The sequence below is a fragment of the Myotis brandtii genome, unplaced genomic scaffold (assembly GCF_000412655.1).
Source record: "Myotis brandtii unplaced genomic scaffold, ASM41265v1 scaffold250, whole genome shotgun sequence".
Classification (NCBI taxonomy): domain Eukaryota; kingdom Metazoa; phylum Chordata; class Mammalia; order Chiroptera; family Vespertilionidae; genus Myotis; species Myotis brandtii.
The window spans coordinates 2,038,355-2,050,219 of NW_005359478.1; the positions used below are offsets into that span (position 1 = coordinate 2,038,355).

The 11,865-nt window shown below is 57.1% G+C and overlaps 2 protein-coding genes across 6 annotated transcripts in view; one reads left to right on the top strand and one right to left on the bottom strand.

Annotated features, from left to right (window-relative positions):
• Positions 1 to 14: 14 nt before the first annotated feature.
• THBS3 (thrombospondin 3) lies at positions 15 to 11,859 on the bottom strand. Of its 5 annotated transcripts, XM_005867520.2 has the most exons (24): positions 11,716 to 11,859; positions 10,468 to 10,674; positions 9,655 to 9,911; positions 9,451 to 9,553; positions 8,542 to 8,568; positions 8,248 to 8,330; positions 8,108 to 8,159; positions 7,838 to 7,986; positions 7,346 to 7,486; positions 7,027 to 7,104; positions 6,513 to 6,665; positions 6,187 to 6,297; positions 5,984 to 6,091; positions 5,514 to 5,673; positions 5,081 to 5,199; positions 4,912 to 4,964; positions 4,428 to 4,621; positions 3,819 to 3,997; positions 3,662 to 3,710; positions 3,290 to 3,486; positions 2,887 to 3,059; positions 1,839 to 1,978; positions 1,689 to 1,751; positions 15 to 515 (listed from the first exon to the last, which is right to left on the bottom strand). In XM_005867520.2, the coding sequence occupies exons 1-23, from the start codon at positions 11,792 to 11,794 to the stop codon at positions 1,693 to 1,695; spliced, it is 2,871 nt and encodes a 956-aa protein (XP_005867582.1). In that variant the 5' UTR covers positions 11,795 to 11,859; the 3' UTR covers positions 15 to 515; positions 1,689 to 1,692. The 5 variants fall into 5 exon arrangements, with proteins under 5 accessions (XP_005867582.1, XP_005867583.1, XP_005867586.1 ...); XM_005867521.2 differs by lacking the exon at positions 15 to 515 and having other exon boundaries at positions 1,453 to 1,751; XM_014540812.1 differs by lacking the exons at positions 15 to 515; positions 1,689 to 1,751; positions 1,839 to 1,978; positions 2,887 to 3,059 and having other exon boundaries at positions 3,395 to 3,486; positions 3,662 to 3,738.
• MTX1 (metaxin 1) overlaps positions 738 to 11,865 on the top strand; it is an 18,196-nt gene continuing 7,068 nt past the window's right edge. Inside the window, exon 1 of the mRNA XM_014540815.1 lies at positions 738 to 1,220. Within this exon, the coding sequence (XP_014396301.1) occupies positions 780 to 1,220 (441 nt within the window). The 5' untranslated portion in view covers positions 738 to 779. The remainder of the gene's footprint in view (positions 1,221 to 11,865) is intronic.

Genomic DNA, 11,865 nt, shown 5'->3' on the forward strand with positions numbered 1-11,865 from the left:
CTGGGGAGGGCAGCGCCCCGGGGACGAGAGCCAGAGGCTGGGACAGAGAAGGGGAGGAATGCGATGCGCCATCGACGGAGCGGCTGGGGACCGTAGGAGGGGACTCGGGCGCGTGGGGCGATGTCTGCGGGAAATGGCGCTAAGTGGGTGTGATCCTGAGATACACGGAAAAGTGGGCGAGGCACGTAAGAAAGTACATCGGAAAAGTGGGGGGCGGTGCGACAGGTTATGTATTTAGGAGTCAGATAATAGGTAGGACACAGAATGGTATTGGGGGGACCGTGGGCTATCTTTTGGGGGAGCAGAGTGGTATTTGGAGCAGGTAAGCACATGGTAAAAGTGTATGAGGTCGCGCCACTTTGGAGAACCGAGATAGATTAAAGGACAGAAATATCTGGGACCAGAGAGGTGTTCACAGCGGCGCACGGAATTTAGGGTGTCTGGCCTCCGCCGGAGGTGCTGGGTTGCGGTCTCGGCCAACGGAAGCAGCTACATCCGCGTTAGGGACACAATTCCTAGCCCAGACGAATACAGATTGAAAAATTAACTTTACACACACCGGTGCGGCGGGAAGCCTGGGACAACAGCTCTCCACCCGGTCGGCGCGGCTTTGTGCGGCGCCCGGCGGGACGTCAGCGCCCGGCGCGGTGGGAGGGGCGGGGAAGCCCTCCACCCGCCCGCGAGAGAACGCGCGGGTATCTAGGTGGGCGGCCTCCAAACTTCAACCCTGGAGTTGCCAGGCAACCGCCTTTAGTTCAGTTGCTGGGATACGCGTTACCATGGCGACAGCTCCGCGCCGTGCAGTCGGAGTATTTAAAGAGCAAGCGCGCACAACGCCGGCGTCAGAAAGCGGCCTTCCGGGATACCAGTGTCGTCCCTTCGGCCTTCTCCCTCTCCCCCCACCTCCCCTTCCCATCCCCTTCCCCCTCTTCCGGCCGCCAAGTCCCTCTGGCCTCCCAGGTGAACTCAACTTCCCAGAGCGCTCCGGGTCCTTGGGCTGGTCCGGCTTTAAGCGGTGGGGAGCGGGATCCCGGGCCCCGGGCGGGCGGGAGGGACGGGACGCGGTGCAGTGTTGTTCTTTCCCCCGCCAATATTGCACTCGTCCCGGCCTCCGGCCCTCCCGGCCCCCCGGCCCCTCGCTCACCCCGAGCGGGGCAGCCCCAGCCCTCCTGGCTCTCGATCCTGACCGATCTATTGACTGGAGTGTCGCTGCTGCCATCGTAAGTAAGTGGGGCTGGGAGAACTTTAACCACCCTCTGACCAGCACCTCATCCTTCACCTACCCCAGCCCCATCCTTCCCCTAACCCTCACCCAGCACCTGCCTCACCGTGCCCCAAGCTCAGCCAAACTTCCTCTAACTTCCATCCTACCAGCCCGCTCTTACCCTTCTCGGGATCCTTTTTCATTGGTCACTACCCCGGAAAATCCCTAAAATAAGCAACTGCACTGGCTTAGAAAACAACTGGAACTTTATGGTAATATGCTCTTATCTTTCCTGGGGTTAGCGCCTGAGAAATGCCCCTTGAAAACTTCCCATCTCAACAGTCACCACTCCTCTGGGGCTGAACTCCTGATGGTGCCAGAGGGTGTGCGTTTGGCTGAGGGGCTGTAGATTAGACCCGGGGGCCACCCGGATGGATCCCAAGGCCAAAGGGTCTAAAATCAGGATTTTGAATCTGGTAGCCACCTCTTCACACTCTTCCAAGGAGCAGCTGCCTCCGGAATGGCTCAAAGTCCTCGGGAACTGTGTCTGAGGAAGGAGAAACCATTAAAGTCAAGGATGTGACTCTCCCATGAGGGCATGAGAGGTCAGGCTGATAGGGGTAGAGAGCCTCACCATTGCATCGGTACTGGAGATTGGACCAAATGATGTTTTCTTGGGAGAAGCAGAATACACCAAGACGCCCCCCTCGCATGGATGTGTCAATGATCACCCCAGAATCCGCCACTAGCTGGGGACCCTCATAGAGCTTCACTCTGTCCAGGATAGGGGTTTCCGTTGGTGCCAGGGTACCAGTGGGCACTGTGCCACTATGCTGGGGCCCTGCTCATCCCCAACCCCCCTTAGCTTAGCTCACCAGGCCTGAGAGAAGGAAGGGAAGGGGAGGGAAGGGGGTGCTTTTCTCAGGCCTGGGGCCCCTGGCTCTTTGTCCAGCCCCCTTTGCATCTCAAAGCACCAGCCGCATTCCAAGCGAGGATTGGGTTGCCATGACGATGAACACAATGGGCTGGGGGGTGAAGTCACCCGCTTCCCAGGCTCTGGTCCACCCCTCCCTTATCCCTTGCCCTGGCGCCCCACAGCCCCAGGAACCTTAAAGGGAAACCAACCCCAGTGTCTGGACTCTGGGCTCTTGGCCATTTCCTCTCCCTTCCCTGTCATCCCCACCAACTAGGAAATGCAAAGTCGTGGACAAAGTGCTGAACTAAGAGGCCTCAGCCCTGCTCTGAAGAGCTGTGAAGTCTGGGTCTTGGTTTGCACGTCTGTCAATGATGGTCCCTTCCAGGTCAGACCCCTTGAGGAGGCAGCTTCTGGGCTGTCCCACCCAGTGAAAGGGCTGGGTATGATGTCCCTCTCCGCAGACTGGCCTGGGCTTTGGAGGCTCCCAGAGTTGCCCTTGTTTTACTGAGTGGAAATGGAGCACAGAAGAGGAAGGACTTGGCCAACATTGCCAATATGTCACCAGCACTAGAGCCCAGGCCGCCTGATGCTAGGAAGAAAGCAGGGCTGAGGCAGCGTGTCTGTGGTGAAAGAGGATGGAGAGAAGTGGTCCCAGTCTGGGCCCATGGCACCAAGGCACTGAGTAGAGGGGTCACTGGTGAGTCCCAGCTAAAAGGGAAGGAAAGGCTGAGCCTGGGGTCCCTCAGGAGGCAGCCTGTCCCCTCACCGAATGTAGCCAACTTGAGGCCGGTGCAGCAGCTGCCAGCGGTAGGAGGTCTTGTCGCGCCAGCCCACATTTCGTGGGTCAGTCCACAGCAGTCGTACCTGATCAGGGGTGTGGCCAGTATGCCACAAGGCATTCCGGAGGTGCTCACCTGGGCCAGACACTGATGTCACTGCCTGAAGGGCATTGGCAAAGACAGTGGGTCAACCACAGGAACCAAATGAGGGCAGAGACAACAGGTTGGTAAGTACAGGTGGGAAAGGAAGTCCAGGTGGTCAGGAGAATGTTCTGAAGCCCCGGGAGCCAACCTCCAGACCCAGTGTCTGAGTAAGAGGGTTCCCACTCAGGTAGGGGGAGAGGTTTTGGGAAAGGGTCCTGGATTGGGGAATCTGGGCAGCTGTGGGACCTTGAGCTGCAGCCCAGGCTGGGCAACAGCCCGGAAAGGTGTGGCCTGCCAGTAGGTCTGCTCCGTCTGCTTCCACATGACCACGTAGAAGCGGCCACTGTCCTGGTAGCTGAAGAGGAAGCCTGCGTAGTCATCATCGGTCACCGTGTTCACATGGAAGGTGCCTTCAAAGTCCACACCGTTGAAGGCGGTATATCCTAGGGGTGGGTGGGTGTGTGGGATCAAGATCAGGGCAGCAAAGCTACTAGTGGCCCATTGTGCACTGGGGGTGGGAAGGGATGCCTGCTGTATGTGTGGCCAGCTTGTCCCCACCCTCTGCCCCTGTCAGATTCCTCTATTTGGAAGGCATTGAACTGGGTATCCCTCACATACCAACTGCCAGGCCAGGGTCACTGTTCATGGTCTGAACGATTTCCATGCCCTGGTAATGGGCAATAAAGAAGAAAGACCTGATCCAGGTGCGCTACCCACCTAGGCCCTGCCCGGAAGTTTGGTCTGACCGCACCCACCCAGCCCACTGCCCTAGTACCTGGTTGAGCACGACCCAGTTTGGATCAATCTGAGCATCCCCTTCAGGGTCCAAGACGACGGTCTGATAGGCCCGAAAATCTGTGAGTGTTACCTCTGCACTTTCAGGGCACACATCCAGGGGGTCGACCACCGCATCATTGTCAAAGTCATCCTCACACACATCGCCAATGCCATTGCCTGGGAAGAGTGGGGCTAGGCACTCAGGAATGCCGTGGCCACTGCCACCAGCTAACACTACTACCCCTTGGGCCTTGCATTCTTTTCTTTCTTTCTTGTTTTAAATATATCTTTATTGATTTCAGAGAGGAAGGGAGAGAAGAGAGAGACAGAAACTTCAGTGATGAGAGAGACTCACTGATCGGCTGCCTCCTTCATGCCCCCCACTGGGGATCGAGCCAGCCCAGGCATGTGCCCTTGACCAGGATTGAACCTGGGACCTTTCAGTTCTCAGGCCGAAGCTCTATCCACTGAGCCAAACCAGCTAGGGTGGGTCTTGCATTCTTGACCTCTCTCTCCCCACCCTGCCCTTTCTAACTCCCCAGCAGGTCTGCCACCTCTCCATGAGCAAAGCCCACACCAGCCCAGTCCTCTGGGACCCCATCCTCACCATCCGAGTCCTTCTGATTGGGGTTGGGTACCAGGCGACAGTTATCAGGACCAGGAGGCACATAATCTGGGACACCATCATTGTCATCGTCCCCGTCACACTCATCTCCAAGCCCGTCATTGTCCGAGTCCAGCTGGGAACTATTGGGTAGCTGTGGGCAGTTGTCTTTGGTGTCCTGATGTCCATCTCCATCGCTGCCCAGGAGAACAGGCACCAGATAAAAGCTCTAAAGGTACCACATCCTTCCCTTGTCACCTGCTTAGGAGTCTCTCTGAGGTAAGAGGTGTACCCTCTGTTCAACCAGACCCCTTACAGTCAGCCAGGTGAGGTGAAGGTCCAGAAGTAGAAATGGAGGACAGACTACAGGAATAACTTCCTGTTCAGCAGTAGTGGAGGATTAGGGCTAAACCATAGAATTGAGAATATACTAGAGAGAAATTAAGTATCCCCTGGAAGATCTTTTATCTCTTGGCCAAAACCCTACCTGTCTTCATTGGTGTCACAGACATCCCCCACCAGGTCACTGTCTGCATCTGTCTGAGAGAGGGAACTGCTCTCACCATCTCCTCTTGATAACTGAAGAGGGTGACCTGACCACTTCCTATCACCCATCAGTCTGCCCACCCCTTCCCTGCCCTCTCCATTCCCTGTACCTGGGTAGGATTGCTCATTTCAGGGCAGCTGTCACAAGCATCTCCCACACCATCCTCATCCCTATCTGTCTGTAGGGGGTTGGGGACTTTCGGGCAATTGTCCAGTCCATTGGGGATGCCTAGAAGACATGGGGATGGCAAAAGGTTGTCACACTCTCCTAGGCTGGCGAAAGCCCTGAGCTTTGTCTCCCATCCAGAGGATAGCTATTCAGGAAATCTGCCTGTACCTTTCTCACCCTCTTGCCTGCTCTCTCCCTGCCTAACCCTATATACCCTACTTTACATTCCCATTGACATCTGCCGTAGGAAGTCACCCAGGCTAACTTTCATAAGAACACCCTCCCCCAATTCTCAGACTTCCTAGTCTCTCTGTTTCATTCCCACTGTCTCCAAATTCTTACAGGTCTCCCACCCCCTCAGCCCAGGCCTGCACCATCCCCATCCACGTCGTTGTCACAGGCATCCCCTTCCCCATTGCCATCTGTGTCCTTCTGGTCATTGTTGGGGACGTTGGGGCAGTTGTCACAGGCGTCACCAAATGAATCTGTATCTGAGTTTTGCTGGTCCTTGTTGGGGAACAGCCGGCAGTTGTCCTGGGTGGGAAGGAAAGAGTCAGGCCTCCCTCAAACCACTGGCTACCTAGCACCCACCATGTCCCTGTGCCCTTGTCTACGATCACCAACCCTGTGATGGTCCACCTGCTTGGTGCAGCCCCACCCACCCAACCTCTAGGTAGTCCACCTTGTCCTAGGCACCAGGCTAGGCCTCCCTCATTGGTAGTCCTAGAGCCCTTCCTGCAGAGCTGCCAGGGGCCAGAGGTAGGGGGAGCAGGGTTATAGGACCAGGCAACAGAGGCAGGGAGGAAAGTACAGGACTAGGAGGAACAGAATGTCTGGGAGCCACCTCAACGTTCTTGATCCCGTCCCCATCAGCATCATCATCGCACTGGTCCCCCACGCCATCATTATCAGCATCTTCCTGCCCAGAGTTAGGTGTCAAAAGGCAGTTGTCCTAAAGGTCAGGGAGGAGATGGATGGACGAGTTCTGGCCTGCCCCAGCCTGGGCGCCCACCCTGCTCACGCGCCCGCCGGCAGCTGCAGCTGCACCTGCTTGCAGTGCTTGTTGTTGTCCATGCAGGGCAGCGCCTGATCTGGGTAGCCATCGATGTCAGTGTCAGGCCCACACACGTTCCCGTTCCCGGCCCAGCCCACGTTACACTGGGACAACACAAAGGGTGGGAGTTAGCAGTCGGCCGGCTGCCCCAAGCCCACCCTTTCCCCTTCTTCAAGCTCTATTCTCATCACCCAGTTCCTGGGCCCAGGCCAACTTCCCTTCCCCATGGAGGTCCTCATCCCAATCCCTGAACATGTCCACTAGCCCTATCCCATCCCCGGATTCTGCCTTTCCCTTCTACGCCTCAGGCCCAGCTCACCGAGCAGGACACTGCACCATTGCGTTCAAAGAGGCAGTGCGCATGGACGTGGCAGGGGCTGTGGGCTGGGCTGTGGCAGGTCCGAGCCGGAAAGCAGCCCTGGCTTTGGTTGCCCAGGAAGCCCAGGCGACAGGGACCACACTTGAAAGAGCCCTAAGAGAAGGGAAACACAGTCTCAGGAAAGAGGGCCAGCCTACCAGGCACCCAGGACCAGCACTATGCCACCTGAGGGGTGTAGGACGGGCCCTCACTATATGTCAGGTCTATCAATGACCTCGGGTTCTCCTGACAACCTTTCTAGGTAGATAATAGCCCCACTTTTCAAGCAAGGAACGTGAGGCTCAGAAAAGGTACATAACTGGCTAAAGGTCACAGCTAGTAAGGGGCAAAACCGGGTCCATGAAGAACACCAACTATGTGTAGTGCCCTGGGGAAAGAGGAGGGGAAGCAGGAAGTCTGAAGAGGGGGTTGCACATTCCCACCACCCCAGGCACACTCAGGGTATTCAGCTCACCACTGTATTGGTGCAGATGGAGTTTGGGTCACAGCCACCATTGTTCCCATCATTGCATTCATCAACATCGTTGCAGACCTGAAGGGGCAGAGGTGGGGTAGAACCAGACCTGGGGTAGGTCTCCTCAGATACAGGAGAGGGCACTGGTGTGGCCTTATCTGTGAACACTGACAGGAAGCCCAGACCCAAAACCAATGCAAAGCCAGCAGATGAGTCAGTAGCCTCAGCCCATTTATCCCAAGAGCCCTATGGCCAACCCAGAACCCCCTGGCCCCTGCAAGGCCAAGCTCTCTTGTTCACACACTCTACCCCACCTGACCTGTTTGCTGGCTCGGGCATAGTCGATGCCCACACCCGACACCCGTGTGCCTTTGTAGCCCTGAGGACAGGCCTCGCAGTGGAAACCAGGCATGGTATTGATGCAGCTTGAGCCCGGGAAACAAGGGTCGGCATGAGCGCACTGGGGACCAGATGAGAAGGAAGAAGTCAGGCCCCTGCCCGTGATCCTGGGACCCCTGCTCCTGGTGTCCCATGTGCAGCCCTTCCCACCCAACATCATTGTGCTCTGAGCCCGGCGTCCAGCCTCCCTCTGGGCTCCCTGCCAACTAACCATCTCAAGCTCCCACTCCCCCAACACCTTCCCTGTGTGGTCCTTCAGTCTTTGCCTCAGGCCTTCTATCTTCCTTCTCACACTTCTTTTCTGGTCTCCAGCCTCTCCTAAACCTCAGGTAACTCTGCTTCAGACCAACATTTCCCCAACTTCTTGGGCCTCTTCTAACTTCCTCCCCCGGCTTTCTGTGCCCTTCCCCACCTCATTGATGTCAGTGCAGTGGGTGCCATTGCCCTGCAGGCCAGGGGGGCAGGGCCCGCAGCGGTAGCCAGGGTACTCGTACACTTCCATGCAGTCCACGCCTCGGAAGCAGGGATTGGGGCTGCAGTGGGAACGCTGCTCATGGAAGCCTGCAGGGAGGGCACAGAGCCACCCAGAGGTCACCGTTCACATCACCGGAACTGGAGGCCCACGCCATGGGCGGGCAGCGCCGTGATCCCCCGTGGAGCCCTCCCCTGCTCTCCCACTCACCGCACACCTGACACTCCATGATGGTGTTTCGGATCAGGGACATTTCCTTCACCTGGCAGACACAAGGATGGGGAAGAGTCAGCTCTCAGCATTTGCCACCCCACCTCAGAGTCTGCTCCCCTTTGCTGACCGGCTCCAACCTGGTCTCGGATATCATCCCGCAGCTCCACCAGGATCTGGTTGAAGAGGGTGAGTTGGGTGACCAGCGCCTTGGTTTGCTCCCCTGTCAGGGCCCAGGATACAGAGAGGCTCAGAACTGCGACGCCAGCCCTGGTCCCTCTTTGGGTCATAAGCCAGCTCCTGCGACTGCTACCCCCACCACCTTTAAATTCCACCCTATTCCTGACTGAAGAGGACTTAGTCTCAGGCAGCTGCCAAAGCCGGGCACCTCCTGCGCACGCACATGCCCTCCCACCGCATCACAGCCTACTCACCTAGGATGGAGTGAAGAGCGCTGGCCACTAGAGAGAAGAAAACACAATCAGAGGATGGAGTTGTAAAGAGGGGCCTGGCTGGTGAAGAGGAAGAAGGAAAAGGACGGAAACAAAGGGCTGGAGCCGTGGAATAAAGAGAGGGGGTGTTAGATGGTGGAGGTCAGAGGTGACAGGCAGCAACACCAGCTTTTTACACAGGTGAGGGGCCCTCTAAGGGAGTTGCCTCAGACAGTCAGAACCCAAATCTCTCCGATTCCCAGACATGGGAGTGGCAGAAGGGATCGAGGGAGGTAACCCAAAGCAGGGCCAGGGCCATAATATATGCCATCTCCTCCCTCCCAAGCTTCTCCCTCAAGAGCACTGCCTTTTGCAACATGACAGAAAAAGAATTCAGATTAAGGGTCCTAGAGTGCAGATACAGAGGCATGCAACATGACAGAAAAAGAATTAAGATTAAGAGCACTGCCTTTGAACTATGTGGAAGATGTGGGTGTTTTATTTAGGTAAGAGCCTCTGAACATCCCTGTCAGACCAGGCAGATGGACAGTGCTCAGAGAAACCGCTGGTCGGTGACGGCACCAATGGGAGCTAAAAATAGACCAAGACCCTTATCTCACTCAAAACCAAGACCGAGCAGTTAACATTCTATTCTTCTATGACCTGAACAGGGAGATTTTTTTGTCTTTTTATCAGAACAGGGAGCTTTTTTAACCCACACCTTTTGGTATGGCTTTATCATTTGGAAATCAGTCAGAGGTGAAGGAGATTTGGGGTAACAGCGCCAGAGCCCCATGAATAGGTGAACCAAGGAATGAATGTTAAGGGGAGGTCAAAAGGATGTGAGTCACCAAAGACGACAGAATGTGATCTGGGGTCCAGGGTGTCAGCTAACGGAAGTCACTGTGTTACCTGCACTGTGGATGGACTCGTCCCCCTGGAACGGACACTCACTCAAGGCTCCGACCCGGGCCATGGACCCGCCTAGAATCATCTTCATAGATTCCACGAAGCCCTGGGGGGAGAGGAGCAGAACCGGGTGGGAGGACCTACCAACTCCTCCCACTGGTGCAAACTGTTTCCACAGGAACTCCGGGGTCCTCCCCTCCTCCTCACCTGCATCCTCAAGTAAGCCTTCTGTCCAGTCCTAATCTCCAGCCCATTGACCTCCGCTGGAGGAATGGGGGCCAAGGCTGGGAGACCAGCATGCTGATCGCCTAGTTTGCAGTCCACATAGAGCTGCAGAGCAGGGCTGGGGCGGGATGGGCCTCGGAGTCGCAGGAGAGCTGTGTGTGTGCGCCCGTCGGCCAGGCCTGCTTGCTGTAGGTTCACTGCATGGACTTTGCCATCCTCCCGCTGGTACCGCACCAGCACTGCCCAGGACGGGAGGTCAGTATGGGCACTGTCCCCCATCCCCTGTCTCCCAATTGAGCCTTGGATCAACTCTTCAGGATGCCACATCTCTAGTCTCTATGATCCCTTACTCAGCTATGCATCTGTCAACACCTTGTATGTATTTTTTTTAAAATTGGTTCAAAGACTAGGAGTTTCTTAGTCTTCAGTGGCATCAGATCACTCTATCCCCTGAAAGGTGACAGCTGGTTCTGTACCCACTAAACTACCCCAAGAATGTGAGGGACCTCTCCATACCCCTGCTGCAGGAATGTCATGCCTTCCCCCTCCCCACAAGCATCCCGAGTACAACATTCCATCCCGACAAAGACCAGCCCTTACCCTGTTGTTTGGGTACCTGGCCTTCTGGGGTACCTCCTAAGTACCCCATACCAGGTGGCCCTGGTGCCTGGGCACGGCCTGATAGTCCAAGGTCCCCAGTGGGACCCAAGTAAAATTAAGAGGGCTATGGGAGTGGGGGTCAGGGAGAGTGCTCAGGGGGTCGCTGCTGCAGGAAAGGAGATGCCCACCAGTCACCTTTGTTTATCTTGCCCACAACAGAGGCCTCCAGCCATCGTGTGTTGTCTTGGCGAGAGTAGAGGCCAAAGAGGACACCGCCCTGTTTAGGAGGCAGGCGGAAGGTGGACAGGAGGTAGATGTCCCCAGCAGTGAGCAGGGCTGTCCGGATCTTCTCCGCCACAGCGACCATCTGCCGGGACTCGCCCACAGTCAGCAGGTCGATCACTGGCCAGGCAGGGATGATCAAGGTCAGAGAATGGGGTTAGATGCTGCATCCTGCCCAAGTCCCTGAGCCCTCAGGGGTGGGACATCCTCCATCACTCCGCCTACCCTCCCCACCCCAGACAGTGTTAGTCACCTCAAAATGCAACCCTTGCTGCTATCAGAGGACAAGATGTTATTCCTCCCTTCCCTCCAACACTGCCTACGGCCCCTCTCTGGGAATCCACAGGCCTGAGGCTCATTTGGAAACACAGAAAGTGTCCCACAAATCTGAGACCTCTCCACCAGGTGGCGCAAGGGAGTCGCTGCTGATTCCGGGCAGGAGCAGCACCTGGTGCCCACAGCACAGAAACTGGAAGGCAGTTTCTCTTACACAGCGGGCTCTGGCTCACTCCGCACCCCAGTGCCCCTCCTCCCACCCCGGGGGCTCAGCACACTCGCTCCGGATGAGAACAGCTGCCCACTGAGGGATCTGACCCTCCCACGGTCTGGCTCTCTCCCTGGAGAATGCAGGACCCAGCTCCTTTGCCTCCTGTGTTCTGGCCAATCTGTGGTTTCCCTCCCAGCCAGCGAAGAATCTGTGCCTGTGTCATCTGCCTCAGCTACCTCTCCCACACCCACAGGCCCACCCCACCCCAGACCTCCGGGGGAGCCCAGACCTCTGGGTCCCCACCCCCACCCTGTCCTGGGGCAGCCGGCCGCCTAGGGGACTAAGAAGCCTAGGGGACCACCGAGCACCCACCTTCACGCTGCTCTCCTAGAACCTGGGGTGCCTGGGGATGCTCAGACACCAATCCAGCCAGGCAGCCCTAGCATCCTGCTCCCGAGTCCCCTGCCCTGGCTTCGTGCTGCCTCTGGCTAGTTCCCACTCACCTACCACCCTCTGGTGTCCACTCCTTCCCACGGGGCCAAAACGCACCATGTCTGCGCCCTGGCTCCATTTCAGGGCTCTCCCCTTCTCCCCTGGCCCACATGTTCCCTGCTGCTACGCTGAGGGCAAACGGGGAGGCGGCGGAAGGCCGAAGAGGATGGAGACAGGCTTACCCTGCAGGTCCTGACCGGCAGATGCCAGAGTGCAAAGGAGCAGAAGAGCCAGGGCCCCCCGAAGTTCCTGTGTCTCCATGCCGCTCGGCCGGCTCGCTATCCCTGGCGGGCCGGCGGCTGGGAGGGGAAAAGGCTAGGCGGAGGGAGCAG